At 40.2% G+C, this 18,821-nt stretch overlaps 1 protein-coding gene across 3 annotated transcripts in view; it reads right to left on the reverse strand.

Moving 5' to 3' along the window:
• Window positions 1-18,821, reverse strand: part of LOC138638123 (probable cation-transporting ATPase 13A5) — a 553,152-nt gene that overhangs the window by 183,157 nt on the left and 351,174 nt on the right. For all 3 annotated transcript variants that reach the window (XM_069727147.1, XM_069727148.1, XM_069727150.1), the window contains 3 exons: window positions 11,961-12,149; window positions 9,104-9,165; window positions 8,128-8,278 (listed from right to left, as the gene is read on the reverse strand). In XM_069727147.1, coding sequence (XP_069583248.1) covers window positions 8,128-8,278; window positions 9,104-9,165; window positions 11,961-12,149 — 402 coding nt within the window. The remainder of the gene's footprint in view (window positions 1-8,127; window positions 8,279-9,103; window positions 9,166-11,960; window positions 12,150-18,821) is intronic.

The following is an 18,821-nucleotide window of genomic DNA, read 5'->3' on the forward strand; positions in this document are numbered from 1 at the left end:
TCCAGATTCTTACCACCCTAACAGTAAAGAATCCTCTTCTATGTTGGTGGAAAAACCTTCTCTCCTCCAGACGCAAAGAATGCCCTCTTATGCCCGTCACCTTCCTTGGTATAAACAGATCCCCAGCGAGATATTTGTATTGTCCCCTTATATACTTATACATGGTTATTAGATCGCCCCTCAGTCGTCATTTTTCTAGACTAAATAATCCTAATTACGCTAATCTATCTGGGTATTGTAGTTCTCCCATCCCCTTTATTAATTTTGTTGCCCTCCTTTGTACTCTCTCTAGTTCCATTATATCCTTCCTGAGCACCGGTGCCCAAAACTGGACACAGTACTCCATGTGCGGTCTAACTAGGGATTTGTACATAGGCAGTATAATGCTCTCATCATGTGTATCCAGACCTCTCTTAATGCACCCCATGATCCTGTTTGCCTTGGCAGCTGCTGCCTGGCACTGGCTGCTCCAGGTAAGTTTATCATTAACTAGGATCCCCAAGTCCTTCTCCCTGTCAGATTTACCCAGTGGTTTCCCGTTCAGTGTGTAATGGTGATATTGATTCCTTCTTCCCATGTGTATAACCTTACATTTATCATTGTTAAACCTCATCTGCCACCTTTCAGCCCAAGTTTCCAACTTATCCAGATCCATCTGTAGCAGAATACTATCTTCTCTTGTATTAACTGCTTTACATAGTTTTGTATCATCTGCAAATATCGATATTTTACTGTGTAAACCTTCTACCAGATCATAAATGAATATGTTGAAGAGAACAGGTCCCAATACCGACCCCTGCGGTACCCCACTGGTCACAGCGACCCAGTTAGAGACTATACCATTTATAACCACCCTCTGCTTTCTATCACTAAGCCAGTTACTAACCCATTTACACACATTTTCCCCCAGACCAAGCATTCTCATTTTGTGTACCAACCTCTTGTGCGGCACGGTATCAAACGCTTTGGAAAAATCGAGATATACCACGTCCAATGACTCACCGTGGTCCAGCCTATAGCTTACCTCTTCATAAAAACTGATTAGATTGGTTTGACAGGAGCGATTTCTCATAAACCCATGCTGATATGGAGTTAAACAGTTATTCTCATTGAGATAATCCAGAATAACATCCTTCAGAAACCCTTCAAATATTTTACCAACAATAGAGGTTAGACTTACTGGCCTATAATTTCCAGGTTCACTTTTAGAGCCCTTTTTGAATATTGGCACCACATTTGCTATGCGCCAGTCCTGCGGAACAGACCCCGTCGCTATAGAGTCCCTAAAAATAAGAAATAATGGTTTATCTATTACATTACATAGTTCTCTTAGTACTCGTGGGTGTATGCCATCCGGACCCGGAGAATTATCTATTTTAATCTTATTTAGCCGGTTTCGCACCTCTTCTTGGGTTAGATTTGTGACCCTTAATATAGGGTTTTCATTGTTTCTTGGGATTTCACCTAGCATTTCATTTTCCACCGTGAATACCGTGGAGAAGAAGGTGTTTAATATGTTAGCTTTTTCCTCGTCATCTACAACCATTCTTTCCTCACTATTTTTTAAGGGGCCTACATTTTCAGTTTTTATTCTTTTACTATTGATATAGTTGAAGAACAGTTTGGGATTAGTTTTACTCTCCTTAGCAATGTGCTTCTCTCTTTCCTTTTTGGCAGCTTTAATTAGTTTTTTAGATAAAGTATTTTTCTCCCTATAGTTTTTTAGAGCTTCAATGGTGCCATCCTGCTTTAGTAGTGCAAATGCTTTCTTTTTACTGTTAATTGCCTGTCTTACTTCTTTGTTTAGCCACATTGGGTTTTTCCTATTTCTAGTCCTTTTATTCCCACAAGGTATAAACCGCTTACAGTGCCTATTTAGGATGTTCTTAAACATTTTCCATTTATTATCTGTATTCTTATTTCTGAGGATATTGTCCCAGTCTACCAGATTAAGGGCATCTCTAAGCTGGTCAAACTTTGCCTTCCTAAAGTTCAGTGTTTTTGTGACTCCCTGACAAGTCCCCCTAGTGAAAGACAGGTGAAACTGTACAATATTGTGGTCGCTATTTCCTAGATGCCCGACCACCTGCAGATTTGTTATTCTGTCAGGTCTATTAGATAGTATTAGGTCTAAAAGTGCTGCTCCTCTGGTTGGATTCTGCACCAATTGTGAAAGATAATTTTTCTTGGTTATTAGCAGAAACCTGTTGCCTTTATGGGTTTCACAGGTTTCTGTTTCCCAGTTAATATCCGGGTAGTTAAAGTCCCCCATAACCAGGACCTCATTATGGGCTGCAGCTTCATCTATCTGCTTTAGAAGTAGACTTTCCATGATTTCTGTTATATTTGGGGGTTTGTAACAGACCCCAATGAGAATTTTGTTACCATTTTTCCCTCCATGAATTTTGACCCATATGGACTCGACATCCTCATTCCCTTCGCTAATATCCTCCCTTAATGTGGCCTTTAGACAAGACTTTACATAGAGACAAACCCCTCCTCCTCTCCGATTTTTACGATCTATTCTAAACAGACTGTAACCCTGTAAGTTAACTGCCCAGTCATAGCTTTCATCTAACCATGTCTCGGTTATTCCCACTATGTCAAAGTTACCTGTAGATATTTCTGCTTCTAGTTCTTCCATCTTGTTTGTCAGGCTTCTGGCGTTTGCGAGCATGCAGTTTAGAGGATTTAGTTTTGTTCCAATCTCCTCGCTGTGGATTGTTTTAGAAATGTTCTTACCTCCCTTCTGAGTATGTTTTCCTGGTTCTTCTTTGTTCGAGCCTAATGTTTTAGAACCCAAATCAAGCAAAAAAATAAATAGGCTTTCTATGGCCCACTGAGTGAGTGATGATGCACACAGGAGTCAAGAGTGGCACACAAGCCCAGAGGCCAATATTTTTCTCCCACTGATTGATGTAGTGATTTTTTCAGGTAGATTTTAGAACCCAAATCAAGCAAAAAAATAAATAGGCTTTCTATGGCCCACTGAGTGAGAGATGGCACACACAGGGATGGCACTCTAGCAGAAATGCCAATCTTAATCTCCCACAAAAAAAAAACAAAACAGGGACTGTCCTACAATTACTATCTCCCTGCAGTAATCTCAGCCAGGTATGGCAGGCAGCAATAAGGAGTGGACTGATGCACAAATTAAATAAAAAGTGTGGACAAACAAAAAAGATAGCTGTGCAGAAAGGAAGGAACAAGAGGATTTGTGCTTTGAAAAAAGCAGTTGGTTTGCACAGCGGCGTACACACAGCAATGCAGCTATCAGGGAGCCTTCTAGGGCAGCCCAATGAGCTACAGCGCTGAGGAAAAAAAAATGTAGCTTCCACTGTCCCTGCACACCGAAGGTGGTGTTGGACAGTGGAAATCGCTACAGCACAAGCGGTTTGGTGGTTAATGGACCCTGCCTAATGCTATCCCTGCTTCTGACGAAGCGGCAGCAACCTCTCCCTAAGCTCAGATCAGCAGCAGCAAGATGGCGGTCGGCGGGAACGCCCCTTTATAGCCCCTGTGACGCCGCAGACAGCAAGCCAATCACTGCAATACCCTTCTCTAAGATGGTGGGGACCAGGACCTATGTCATCACGCTGCCCACACTCTGCGTTCACCTTCATTGGCTGAGAAATTGCGCTTTTCGCGTCATTGAAACACGACTTTGGCGCGAAAGTCGCGTACCGCATGGCCGACCCCGCAAAGGGGTCGGATCTGGTTTCATGAAACCCGACTTTGCCAAAAATCGGCGACTTTTGAAAATGAACGACCCGTTTCGCTCAACCCTACTGGTCACTACAACGGCAGTCTGCAATTTTCACTAGGCAACATTAATTGCTGCTTGGTTCTGGAAAATGCCCATGGAGTCAAAATCATCACTATACCTGTAGATAAATTCTCCATGGGGTATATTTTCCAAAATGGGTCATTGAGGGGGAATTTTGCTCTTCAAGCAACCAGGTGTTCTGTATATGGAGTCTGCAAACTGTTCTAGGAACATCTGCGCTCCACGAGGCAAGAGTGATCCATCCATCTCGAGTCTCTCTGCATGGCTAAGTAGTACTGTACAGCAACATATGGGTTATTGCCAAGTTCAGTAGAAATTGTGGGACAAATTTTGCTGCCATTTTTACCCACTTCTTTTGTGACAATGTAAAATCCGGGGCTAAACTAAATTTTTGTGGTAAAAATGTAATTATCTTTTTTACACTGACCAATGGTACAAAATTATATGACACAGCCATGGTGTCAATATGATCACTGCACCCCTAGGTAAATTCATTGAGAGGTACAGTTTACAAAATGGGGTCATTTATGGTGGGTTCTGCTGTGATGGCATCTCATGGGCTCTCCCAGTGTGTCATGTTACTTGTAAACCATAACAGTAAAATCTGGCGCAACTTGCCTTCTGAGCTCTGAACTCTGTCTGAAAAATATTTCTTGAATACATGTAGAAAAACATATACTTCAGTTGGTTGTGAAAAAAAAATCATATTAGCCCTTAGAAAAATGAAAAACGTGGGGCTAAAACATTTTACTGGTAAAAATGTAATTTATTATTTCTTTACCGCTCAATGGTATAAAATTCTGTGAGGCACATGTGTTGTCAATTTGTGTCAGTGTACTACTAGATCAATTCATTGGGGAATGTAGTTTGCAAAATGGGTTCACATAAAGGGGGTTTCTGTTGTTCTGGCATCTCTGGGGCTCTGACAATGTGACATTACAGCAAAATCTGCACTCCAATATGGCGCCTATTCCCTTCTGAGCTTTGCACTTTGCCTCAAAAGTAGTATTCCGCCACATGTGAGGTAGCTGCGTACTCAGGAGAAATTGCACAACAAAGTGTATGGTGAAATTTCTCCTGTTCCCCTTATGAAAATGCATAATTTGGGGCCAAAATAACATTTTTGTAGAGAAATCTGATTTTTTTTTTTTTTTTCATGACTCAATGTTATAAACTTTTATGAAGCAGCCTGGGATTCAAGGTGCTCACCACTTATCTAAATACATTCCTTAAGGGGTATAGTTTCCAAAATGGGGTGACTTTTGGGGGGTTTCCACTGTTTAGGGACATCAGAGGCTCTTCAAACGCAACATGGAGGCCGCCAATTGTTCCAGCAAATTTTGCATTCAAAAAGTCAAATGGTGCACCTTCCCTTCTGAGCTCTGCAGTGTGCTCAAACAGTGGTTTTCTCCCCCATATGGGGTAATGTCATGCTCAGGAGAAATTACACAAAAAAATTTGGGGTCCATTTTTTCTTGTTAATAAAAATAATAAATAATAAATAAAAAAATTGGATCTGACGTAAATATTATGTGAAAAAAGTTAAATGTTTATTTCTTTTTCCACATTGCAAAAATTCCTGTGAAGCACCTGAAGGGTTAATAAACTTCTTGAAAGTGGCATTGAGCACCTTGAGGGGTGCAGTTTTTAGAATGGTGTCGCTTTTGGGTATCTTCCCGTCATATAACCCTTTCAAAGTTATTTCGAATATGATGTGGTCCCTAAAAAAATGTTTTTGTAAATTTTGTTGGAAAAATGACAAATTGCTGGTCAAATGATAACCCTTATAATTTCCTAACAAAAAAAATTAGGTTCCAAAATTGTAAAGTAGACATGTGGAAAATGTTACTCATTAACTATTTTGTGTTACATATTTCTGTGATTTCAGGGCATAAAAATTTAAGAAATATTAACAATATCATAAAGTACAATAAATTGTGGAAAAAAAATTCAGAATCTGTGTGATCCATTGAAGCGTTACAGAGTTATTACCTCATAAAGTGACAGTGGTCAAAATTGTAAAAATTGGTCTGGTCATTAATGTGCAAGCCACCTTCAGGGGCAAAGAGGTTAATCATCAGACATGGATTACACCATGAGACAAAACAACGGAGATGTGAGGGTTATTTTTTTAGTTTTGTTTTATTAAAGGAGACAAGGGTTTCAATGGAATGGACGCTAGGTGAGTATAACTGTGTTCGTTATTTTTAAATAAAAATGAAAAAGTGTGTTTTACATAGTAACATACATAGTTAGTAAGGCCGAAAAAAGACATTTGTCCATCCAGTTCAGCCTATATTCCATCATAATAAATCCCCAGATCTACGTCCTTCTACAGAACCTAATTGTATGATACAATATTGTTCTGCTCCAGGAAGACATCCAGGCCTCTCTTGAACCCCCCGACTGAGTTCGCCATCACCACCTCCTCAGGCAAGCAATTCCAGATTCTCACTGCCCTAACAGTAAAGAATCCTCTTCTATGTTGGTGGAAAAACCTTCTCTCCTCCAGACGCAAAGAATGCCCCCTTGTGCCCGTCACCTTCCTTGGTATAAACAGATCCTCAGCGAGATATTTGTATTGTCCCCTTATATACTTATACATGGTTATTAGATCGCCCCTCAGTCGTCTTTTTTCTAGACTAAATAATCCTAATTTCGCTAATCTATCTGGGTATTGTAGTTCTCCCATCCCCTTTATTAATTTTGTTGCCCTCCTTTGTACTCTCTCTAGTTCCATTATATCCTTCCTGAGCACCGGTGCCCAAAACTGGACACAGTACTCCATGTGCGGTCTAACTAGGGATTTGTACAGAGGCAGTATAATGCTCTCATCATGTGTATTCAGACCTCTTTTAATGCACCCCATGATCCTGTTTGCCTTGGCAGCTGCTGCCTGGCACTGGCTGCTCCAGGTAAGTTTATCATTAACTTGGATCCCCAAGTCCTTCTCACTGTTTTGTTTTATTTCAAATAAAAGACTTCATACTGGCTGTGCCTTTATTTTCAATACAACTATAGGACTATAGGATTAGTAATGGAAAAACATCTCATAGATGCCTCTCCATTACTAACCCGTGAGCTTTATGTCACCAGACAATACAAAGGTGACATCAACCCCAAAAATATTACCCCAATTGCCACCGCTACAGGGCAAGTGGGAAGAGCCAGACAAAGCTCCAGAATTAGTGCATCTATTGGATGTGCCTTTTCTGGGTGGCTTTTGGCTGCTATTTTTAGGCTGTGAGGTCATTATCCATGGTCCCTTACCAGCCTGAGAATACCAGCCACAGTTGTCTGCTTTAGCAAGGCTGGTTGTTAAAAATGCGCAGACCCACATCATTTTTTAAAATTATGTCTTTAAATAATTTAAAAAAAGAGCATGGGGACCCCTCTATTTTTGATAACTACCCTTGCTAATGCTGCAGTTTAGGGTTGCAGCCCCCAGCTGTCAGTTCTGTTGTGCTGGTTCTCAAAAAAATAGGAGAACCCAAGCTGGATTTTTAATTAATTTATTTATAGCACAGGCGATGGCTGATGAATGCTCCCATCAGCTGCCACCTGCTCTGACTATTATCAGCAGCAACTGTAGGCTGATGGGAGTAATTGTCCCATCAGCCTACTCCTGCTCTAGCTGTTATCACTTGAATAAAACTCTCATCATTCTACCCTGCTCTCACAGGTCGCTGGCAGAGCAGTTGAGAATGATGAGAGCTAACTGTACCACTGCTTCCCTGGCACCGGTACGTATGGTACTGATGTGGCTCTCGGGTGGTATACGGTTGCCACATATGTGCCGTAAGTTTTACACATGGACACACGGATGCGGATATCTCAGTACCATTTTTTATGGTACCGGAAATATTAGAACTTGTGAAACAGGCCTTACATGTATTGTGCTGTTGCATTAAGACAAAAACTCCGGAGAGTCAAAATGTCTCTTATTCAGTGTCTCCTGAAGCACTAAATATTTTTAACCATTCATGATATGTACATGCTGCACTAAATACTGTATATCCCTCAGGATTGCATTCACTTGGAAGTGTGCATTGAAGTTCTTTTCCACATAATGGAATCGAGACAACCAGTAGCGTCCTTCTGATTTTGCTTACATCAGTTATGCAAGGGATCTGTTGAGGACCTGCATTCTGTTTGTTTTTTTCACAAAAAATAATTCAGATAGTGTGGTGCTAGAGGGACTTCTGCTGTAAGGGCTAAGTGACACAGAGAGAATATAACAAGACCCTCTGTCTTAAATAATGAATTTAGATACTGAGCAGGTATATCATGGAACATTTCCAGAAACTTCATTTTTGAATTTTTTTTTGTAGAGAACATACCCAGCCTGTACCCTCGAACATTTTCAGGTCCAGTGGGTCTCCCTGTGTTTTGCCATCCAGGAAAATCAATGAATGACAACTGACCATTCCTACTAGAATCGGACTCCATGGCAAGCTAGTCCCTGGTGCAAATAAATAAACTTCCTGGAAACTACAAGACAATTCAAATGTTAATATGTTAAAATATTTTAGACATAAAGTAAAATGTTGCATTAAATCAGTCAAAAATGATGAGTGATTGTTGATCTAAAATAACTTCTGCGTTTTTAACATTAAAGTGCAGGAAAAATGTATTAAGTCCGCAAGGACAGGGTCCTCTCCCCTCTGTACCAGTCTGCCACTGTAAATTTGTTTACTGTAAACGATATCTATATCGTTGTATGTAACCCCTTTCTCATGTACAGCACCATGGAATTAATGTTGCTATATAAATAAATAATAATAATATTTCGGTCCATTCTAGTCAACTAAATATTTTCCAAAGAAATGTTTATGATCCAAACACTTCCCAATACTGACCCAATATTGCTGTTTCTGATTTCTGAGCTATTCCACATTCACATTCTATTAGGATATTATTTCTATTAGTTTTATTAGGCTCAGATCACAGAGCTCACTGGTTGGGAAAATACAGATGAAGAGAGAATGGGACTCATGATGAACGACATGGGCAGCTGTTAAGTGTTAGGCGTTAGGCAGTGGACATTCACCCTCATAGCTGAAGAAGTGATATTGAGTGGCCTGATATACTATTAATGTCTTTTATCAATGAAAATTGAGCAAAACTGATCAAGGTCAATCAGAATTTAACTCTAAAGTAAGTATTGAGAAAGTATTTTTACTAATGAATGTTGTGGATTGTGTAATAACTATGGACTTTTTCTCTATTTTACCACATTTCTTGTTTATTCTCCCACTTACTCAAACACATACTGTATATTGTTAATTTGTGTCCTATTATGCAGTGCAAACTTACCTTCTCTTATCAGAAGGAACAATACCCCATAATTCCATTCCATCTTCTGTTAAAGTGCCTGTCTGTATAAAAAAATAATTATTAAATATAAAAATGTTCATTGATATCTGAAAAAGGGAAGTCGCAAAAGTTTTTAAAAAGCGGGTTGACAATCAAAACCATAGCTCAAAAAAATTTCATTGGTATGAAAATTAGCATTTTTTAAATTTATTGAAATTAAATATTTGCCGCTATTCTCCACCTAACTTTTGGCTGTCAGTACTGGTTCTAATTCTGATGATACTCCACTTGTAATCTCAAGCTTGCCTAGTGTAATCTCAAATAGAATGCCATTACTGCCGTCAGATTTTTAAGGCTGGTCTATTGCATTTAGCAGTGAGCATTCAAATCACCAGTCAGGTATTATGACGTAAGCTCAGTGGAGTCTTCTTCCAGAGTCACTTTCCATTTTAGTATGAAAAACTCTTCATTATCAGTGCCAGTGCAGTCTGTGTCTAAGGCAGGCAGACAGGTCAAAGGAGAAGAGTCATAGAAAGTTAGAAAAGTAGGCTTGACCAGAGCGCACAAACACTGCATGAAAACAAGCCCTTAGCTTTATGAGAAATGGGATCAATTGAGTGGCAAGAAGACCTGTATGTAGACAAGCTGACCTATAACACTGATATGAAGGAAAGGGGTGAGTACAGTATTTTAAAATGAAAACACTTTGGGGGACATTAATAAGTATCTTAGAAAATAGATTGTGGTTTTGAAAAATGAATTGGATATTGGATAATTGTTTAATGCCCATTGATTTCGAGGTGGCTGTAACAACATGGTCATATGTCCATCATCCATGTCTGAACTATTAGCTCTAAAGATCTAAAAAGGATCAGCTAAACTCACAGCTTATCTAAAATGTGTATGACTAGCTGTAGAGGCCTAGCTCCTAGCTTGTTACTTTATTTTTAAGAGCACATTAAAAAACACAAAGATCCCTGTAAACGGCAAGTATAACATCATATCTGGTCATTATTTAGAAAATTGCACTTAATTCTCTAACATATGTCTAAGTAAAATCAAACGAATCAGACTTATTTTAATATCACAGTGTGCGTGGCTCATGTGTTTGTTTTAACCCATTTTTTTCTTGTTTCTACAAGACTAGGGAGGCTCCCACCCCTCATTTATGAGCCATGCATATAAAAGTTGTTCTATGCTACGTGTCCACATTGGACATTTCCTTTCTGAATCCTGCTCACACAGGTACTATACATATGACCAGGTTTTAAAATACATCAGATAGGGATTAAATACATTAGTTATGACTGCTCTAATTCGAGTATGCCTTGACGTTTTGGTAGAGTGGCTTAATATACGTTTTTTGCAAAAAACGTATTAACCAAATACTCTGTGTTTCTCTATCTTTTTACTAGCACTTGCTGTTTACTGATATTTTCTGCAACAGAGTGTTGTTTTGTTTTACTGTGCCTTTTTTGTGCTTCAGTTTCTTGGTGGTGTGAACGGTGTCCCTACAGGCCTGTTCACAGTGTGAATGGCTCATGTGTTTGCTTTATTTTAATATCAGTACAATTTAAATTTTCAGCTATACAAATTGTGTTTGCAAAAAAACATTTCTCAAGCAACTGGTCAATAAACATACCTACATATACTGTATAGTATGCCAAACATGTACAGTACAGACCAAAATTTTGGACACACCTTCTCATTCAAAGATTATTCTGTATTTTCATGACTAAGAAAATTGTTCATTCACACTGAAGGCATCAAAACTATGACTTAACACATGTGGAATTATATATTTAACAAAAAAGTGTGAAACAACTGAAAATATGTCTTATATTCTGGGTTCTTCAAAGTTTGACCATCATTTATTTTTCAACAGGACAATGACCCCAAACATACCTCCAGGATGTGTAAGGGCTATTTGACCAATAAGGAGAGTGATGGGGTGCTACGCCAGATGACCTGGGCTCCACAGTCACGAGACCTGAACCCAATCGAGATGGTTTGGGGTGAGATGGACCGCAGAGTGAAGGCAAAAGGGCCAACAAGTGCTAAGCATCTCTGGGAACTCCTTCAAGATTGTTGGAAGACCATTCCTGGCGACTACCTCTTGAAGCTCATCAAGAGAATGCCAAGAGTGTACAAAGCAGTCATCAAAGAAAAAGGTGGCTACTTTGAAGAACCTAGAATATGAGACATATTTTCAGTTGTTTCACCCTTTTTTGTTAAGTATATAATTCCACATGTGTTAATTCATAGTTTTGATGCCTTCAGTGTGAACGTACAATTTAAATAGTCATGAAAATACAGAAAAATCTTTGAATGAGAAGGTGTGTCCAAACTTTTGGTCTGTACTGTACATGTTTGGCTTACTATACAGTATATGTAGGTAGGAAATTCAACTATTGCACACAATGGCCACCGTTCATCAAGACTTGAACTTTTCATGTTGGTTTTGATGAGGGCTCAAGGCTGGAGTGCGAGGCACCTGATTCAATAAGAAGTTATTAATGAATCAAGCAAGGCGCAATGTGCCATGCACCTCTGTGTGCGCCTCACCACAAATCTTACTCCAGTTGGAGAATGGACTAAGAATTCTGGAGTAAGAAACACTGCCACTCATTATAAATGTGACAAGTGCAGTCACCCCAACTCTGCCCACTTTGTCAGTGCCAGGCAAAAACTGTGTGAAAAAGTTGCAAAAATTTAAAACAGCCTTGGTTGAGCAAACATTTTATTATTTTTCAAAGTTTTTATGCTAGAATTCTGGCATGAAATCATTGATGAATTGGGGCCATTATATGTTTGATCATAAAATAATTAGACAACAAAACACATAATGATAATTTACCTTATCAAAACAAATAATGTTTAGTTGTCCGCACATATTAATCCTCTGTGCACTTAGACAGAATATGCCATTCTTCTGAAGCCTTATTTGGGAATAAAGTATACAGACTTGGACAGCTGCTGGAAGAGCTGCAGGAATGCCGCCAGTAATCATAAGGAATGTCCAGAGGACAGCGTCTGACGCGGAAGCCTAAATCATAAACATGAGACTGAACTTATCAAAATCGTAAATGAAATATCTTATACTTACATCATAATTCACATAATAAGTTTATACGGCTTTATAGCTGCAAAAACACTAATGGATGATAAAATACTAAATATCATGGCTCTACCATGTATCATAATAATACTGATAGTCAATATAGAAACTGTTTTATTACTCTTGTCAGAAATGATACTAGCAGAATATTCTATGTAAACTCTGTAGTATGTCCTGAAAACAAAGACGTTTCTTTTGTTATGTATAAACTTCTTCATCTACAGCCAAGTAGAGAGCCACATAGGATCTCGAAAAATGCACCATGAATGTAAGTAAAAATAGTGTAAACTCCGTATGTCTGGACACAAGCTAAATTGTAACTGTTGGATAACTAAAATGGGATTTTTTTTTTTCAGATGGAGTTTCTCCTTAATCTCTTTACCTCAGAGGGTGGTTTGCATGATAATGACAGGGCCAATTTTTTACATTACTGACCACTGTCCCTTTATTAAGAAATATCTCTGGAACACTGTAAAGGATCAAGGCGATTCTGAGATTTTTATGGTGGGACATATGGTGGTAAAATTTCTTTGATATAACTTGATTTTCTATAAAAATGGAAATTTGGTGAAAATTTGGAACATTGTGCAATTTTTAAAATTAGAATTTGTATGCCCTTAAATCAAATTAAATATGTCACACAAAATAGTTCATATATAACATTTCCCACATGTCTGTTTTACATCGGAACAATTTTGGAAACAAAACTTTTTTTCATTAGGAAGTTATAAAGGTTGACCAGCGATTTCTAATTTTTTACAACAAAATTTACAAAACCATTTTTTTAGTGACCACCTCACATTTGAAGTCACTATGAGGCGTCTATATGGCAGAAAATACCCAAAAGTTACATCATTATAAAAACTTCACCCCTCAGACTGACCAAAACCACATTCAAGAAGTTTATTAACCTTTCAGGTGCTCCACAGGAATTGATGGAATGTGAAAGGAAAAAAATGAACATTTAACTTTTTTTCACTAAAATGTCACTTTAGACTAATTTTTTTTATTTTCACGAGGGTAAGAGGAAAAAAATGAACCACAAAATTTATATTGCAATTCCTCCTGAACATTCCGATTTCCAATATATGGGGGAAAAACCACTGTTTAGGCACATGGCGGAGCTCAGAAAAGAAGGAGCGCCGTTTGACTTTTTCAATGCAAAATTGGCTGGAATTGAGATCAGATGCCATGTCGCATTTGGAGAGCTCCTGATGTGCCTAAACAGTGGAACGCCCCCACAATTGACCCCATTTTGGAAACTAGACCCCCTAAGGAACTGATCTAGATGTGTGGTGAGAACTCTTAGCCCCCAAGTGTTTCACTAAAGTTTATAATGTAGTGTCGTGAAAATAAAAAAATCATACAGCTCTGGCAAAAATTAAGAGACCACCACATCAAAACCCTGTCATGGGCTGCCCAATCTCCAGACCAGATCCCCATTGAAAACCTCTGGAATGTAATCAAGAGGATGTTGGATAGTCACAAGCCATCAAACAAAGAACTGCTTAAATTTTTTGCACCAGAAGCAGTGTGAGACTCGTGGAAAGCATGCCAAGATGCATGAAAGCTGTGATTAAAATCATGGTTATTCCATAAAATATTGATTTCTGCACTCTTCCTGAGTTAAAACATTAGTATTGTTGTTTCTAAATGATTATGAACTTGTTTTCTTTGCATTATTTGAGGTCTGAAAGCACTGGGTTTATTTTGTAATTTTGACCATTTCTCCTTTCCGGAAAAAATCCAAAATGTATTGCTTGGAAATTTGGAGACATGTTGTCAGTAGTTGTTAGAATAAAAGAAAAAAATAACATTTTACTCAAAAATATACCTATAAAGAGAAAAATCAGACAAACTGAACATTTTACAGTGGTCTCTTAATTTTTGCCAGAGCTGTATTTTTTCCACAAAATATGATCTTTTAGCCCCTATTTTTTTTTCACAAGGGTACCAGGAGACATTTGACCCCAAAAAGTTGTCCAATTTGTCCTCAGTATGCTGATACCCCATGTGTGGGCGAAAACTACTGTTTGGGCACATGTCTGGGCTCGGAAGGGAACTAGTGATGCTTTGAAATGCAGACTTTGATGGAATGGTCTGCGGACGTCATGTCGCGTTTGCAGAGTTCATGATGTGCCTAAATAGTAAAAAAATCCACAAGTGACCCCATTTTGAAAACTAGACCCCATAAGGAGCTTATCTAGGGGTGCCTAAACAATGGCAGTGCCCATCAAATGCCCATTATTGGAACTAATCTACTGTTTCCTAGTATGGGAATTTTATAATGTAGTGGAATAGATGAGTTGTGCAGTATTTGTCAGGTTGTCATATGTAAGTTGTGTAGTGTTCGTCAGGTTATCATACATTAGTTGGGTATGTTAGAATTGAATTTAGTAGTGAATGGAGGTGTGGTACAGTCTGTAGCATTCTTTCATACTCTTGCCAGGTTTCTTTGGGCAGGTGTCACATTGATAAATGGTTTCCTTGCGCATTGCCCTTTTGTAACACACTTGGCACCACTTTTGCGACTTGCCTTTTATTTCCACTTTAAAGGACCTCCCCCGCGAAATGTTGACCTGGTACGATCCGAGCACCTTCAGTTTCAGACGTACTGGGGCCCACGCCTTCCTGATCTTCAATGATTAAGGCCTTACTCAATACCTCCTGGAACTGAGGGTATGGCGTAATGGTCTGGTCTGCACATCGTGACAGCAGTAAAGCGTTGAGCATTGCCATCTGTACGATGTGCATGGCCAGCTTCTTGTACCACACCTTGGTCTTTCTCAAAGCACTGTATGACTGGAGGAGTTGATTATAGAGATCAACACCCTCCATGTTTTTGTTGTACCCCAGTGCACAGTCCGGTTTGCAGAGCTGCACAGAGGTACCTCGTACAGTGCCAAGGGTGCTGCCATCACTGTGTATGGTGGTAAAAAAAGACATCTCTCTTGTCCTTTTACTTGACCACCAGTAGGTGATTGCTACATTGGGCTCTGCTGTCACCCCTTCTAAGCATCTGCCCAATTAGTTTTTTGGAGGCCTCTGATTTTTGCGGACAGTACCGTAGGTTGCGGTACCTCATGCAGAGAGTGATTTGATGAGTGGGAACCCTGTATAAAAGTTATCCATGTAGTGGTGATAACCTCTATCCAGCAGTGGGTGCACCAAATCCCACACAATTTTTCTACTCACTCCCAGGACAGGGGGGCATTCAGGGGGTGGGGGTTCAATTCGAGTGTCCTTCCCTTCATAAACTCTAAGCCTGTGGGTGTACCTTGAGGTACTCTCACACAGCTTATAGAGTTTAATTCCATACCTTGCCCTCTTACTGGCAGGTACTGACGGAATTTGAGCCTCCCTTTGAAATGATTTAGGGACTCTTCCACGCAGATGTCCCTTTGGGGCATGTACACTTTACCAAACTTTTTGTTGAAGTGTTAGATGACCGGCCGAACTTTGAACAGACGGCAAAGTTGGGATCATCTCAGGGAAGACACCGAGCATTATCGTTATAATGCAGGAATTTGTGGATGGCCTCAAAACGTGTCCAGGTCATACCCATTCAGAACACTGGATTGTTGTATAAAACAGCAACACTCCAATATAGCTGAATTTCTGGCTTCTTCAGGATCCCCATGTTTAGGACCAGGCCCCAACTGCATCATTTCCACTACAGGAGACCAGTTAGAAACTGTTGAATCGGGGTTTTGTGCCAAAAATTGATGAGCATGCAAATTAGTTTGACCCACCATGAGGCTAACAAAATCCTCAGAGAAAAAGACTTTGAAAAAGGCTAGTTCTGTGAGGCCGGTGGTGTCAAACTTGATTCCTGATTTTGCCACAAAATCAGGAATCAGTGGCTCATAATTTGGGGGGGGGGGGGGCGAGGTCCATATGGGATCAGGAATGAGGGGCACTGGTTCATCTTCTGGAATGGGGAGCGCTGGTTCATCTTCTTTCCTGGGACATCTGTGTGATGGTTCAGCACAACCTGAAGAGGAAGATGATGAGGAGGAAGATTAAGAGGACGAGGAGGATGAATCTGAAAAACAAAGAAATGTGTGATCCTCTCCCTTGCTATCAGTGTCATAGGCAAGGAAAGGATATGCCTCCTCCCCTTAATAGCGTTTTTGGGATGAACGGGATAAGCTAGACAACATTTTTTATGTACTGTATGTTGTGAGTGTTTCAGTACTTTATTTAACTGTTTTTGTGTGTGAGATAGTGCTTGGTGTAAACTTTTTGGTTTGAAAAGAAAAACCTGAAAGAAAAAAGCAGCAACCAGGAAAAAAAGTAAGTGAAAAGAAAACAGCAGGCATGAGCTCTGATGAGTGCACTGCGTCATTAATCAAAGCTCGGCAGCTGCTGGATGTGCGTATGGGGGTGGCGAAAAAGAAAAGTGTTTGTGTGTGTGAGATAGTGCTTGGTGTAAACTTTTTGTTTCAAAAGGAAAAGCTGAAAGAAGCTGAAAAAAGCAGCAACCAGGGAAAGTAAGTAAGTGAAAAGAAAAGTGTAAAACAGCAGGAACGAGCTCTAAAGAGTAAGCTGTGTCACTAATAAAAGCTCGGCAGCTGCTGGATGTGCAAACTGAGGTGGCGCAAAAGGGGGGGTGAGAAAGAAAAGTGGATAACAGTAGGCACGATCTCTAATGAGTGAACTGCATCACTAATCAAAGCTCGGTGACTGCTGTATGTGCGCAAGAGGGTGGCGCAAATGGGAGTGAAAAAGAAAAGTGGAAAAGAGTAAGCACGAGTGCTGAGTGAACTGTGTCACCAATCAACGCTCGACGGCTACTGGATGTGCGCACTAGGGTGGTGCAAAGGGGGGGTGAAAGAAAAGTGGAAGACAACGAGCACAAGTGCTGATCAGTGATCTGTGTCAAAAATCAATGCTGGTGGCTGCTGGATATGCACATGGGGGTGACGCAAAGGGGGTGAAAGAAAAGTGGAAAACAGTGAGCATGAGTGTTGATCGGTGAACTGCGTCACTAATCAATGCTCGGTGGCTGCTGCATGTGCGCACGGGGTGGCGCAAAGGGGATGGAGGGTGGTAAAAAGAGGAGGATGGGGAAGGAGGAAGAGGGGATTGGGGTGGATGGAGAGAGATCGGGCAAGGATCAGGGATCAAAACACTTACACTTGTTGTCTTTCTTCTTTCTTCTGCCTTGTCTTCTTTCTTCTTTGTTCTTCTTTCTTCAGCAGGGATGGTGGTGTCACATGCATGTGGCACCACATGGCCCAGCACAGTGCAGATCCTGTAGATTGAACACTCTGCAAAAATCCTCAGCTACTGTGAGGACCTGCAGAGCGATCACAAACAAGTCATAGAGAAGTCACACCGCTGCTGTGCCCTGTCATTGGTGCAATCAATGATTATATCAGAGCTGGCACTGGTGATGCTGGCATTGCCAGGCAACAGCCTAGAATCGGAGCTCTCACAGCTCCGATCCTAGGCAGGTTACATCCAGAGCACAGCCAGGTCACAGCACGGTCACACCGCGGCTGTGCCCTGTGATTGGAACGATCGATGTAATCGTCGATCTCGCCAATCAGAGTCGGTTCAGGCAATGTCTGGCATTGCAAGACACAAGCCTAGGAACGGTGCTCCTGAATTACCTATCGTGGGCTCGGACATCAGTGTTTCAGGCAATCTGATTGCTTGAAACACTGAAAAATGAACAGCCAATCACAGTGATCTTAGTTGCGGGAGGGCGGCGACACTCCCAGGATGATGGCACCATCTATCTAGAGGTAAAATGGCGCCGGATTTTGTATGCCTTCACCGCGACTTCGGTTGCAGTGTCACAGTAAAAAATGATGTAATTTTCCATCCACAGACAGATAGGCCCAGGTCACATGGATGGAGTATTACATCCAATGCCAGAAAGGGGTTAAAGGAGCATTTTTAAGTTGCCTCTTGAACAGCAGACAACTTTCCAAATTTTTGTGTTACTTCCTAGATTCCTTCTTGAGTGACAATTCTTGTGAGTAACTTAGCTGTAGTATAAGTATAAAGGGACATATAGATGGCAGCCAGAATGAGGATTGTGATGCTATCCTCCCAAGAGTTATACGGCGTCTGTCTGTACCCGAAGAATTAAGCTCAGCACAAGCTCAGCCATCAGTGGCTTTTTATGGGTGAATTAATGTTATCATCGTATTTGATATACAAATAACAAGGCATTTGAACAAGGACATAGCTCAGTGAGATCTGTGATTATGAGACCTGTTCTGAAAGCTACTGTAAGTGGGGACTGCTCATTTTGCAAAGTTTAAAACCATAACTTAGGGACAGTTTTAAGTGCATGAAATGTTTGACAAACATCTCTAAATCTAATGGAATAAAACATTTTATTTTTTCATCTCTGACAGATAGCTCTAATCTCCTGGTCTATAATGTTTTTAAATATGAACCAGATAAACCCAGTTGCACTACCCCCCTCCCCCCACTGACTAATGCAGGAGGTTAGACCAGGAGATCAATTCTGCCTGTCATATATCTCACACACTGCTTATGATTGGTCAGCAATGCATCATACAGAGAGACAAAAAAAATATTACATTGTGTGCCCAGTCCAAATGAACAATTTGGTGAATT

Source organism: Ranitomeya imitator, chromosome 5 (genome assembly GCF_032444005.1).
Source record: "Ranitomeya imitator isolate aRanImi1 chromosome 5, aRanImi1.pri, whole genome shotgun sequence".
NCBI lineage: Eukaryota > Metazoa > Chordata > Amphibia > Anura > Dendrobatidae > Ranitomeya > Ranitomeya imitator.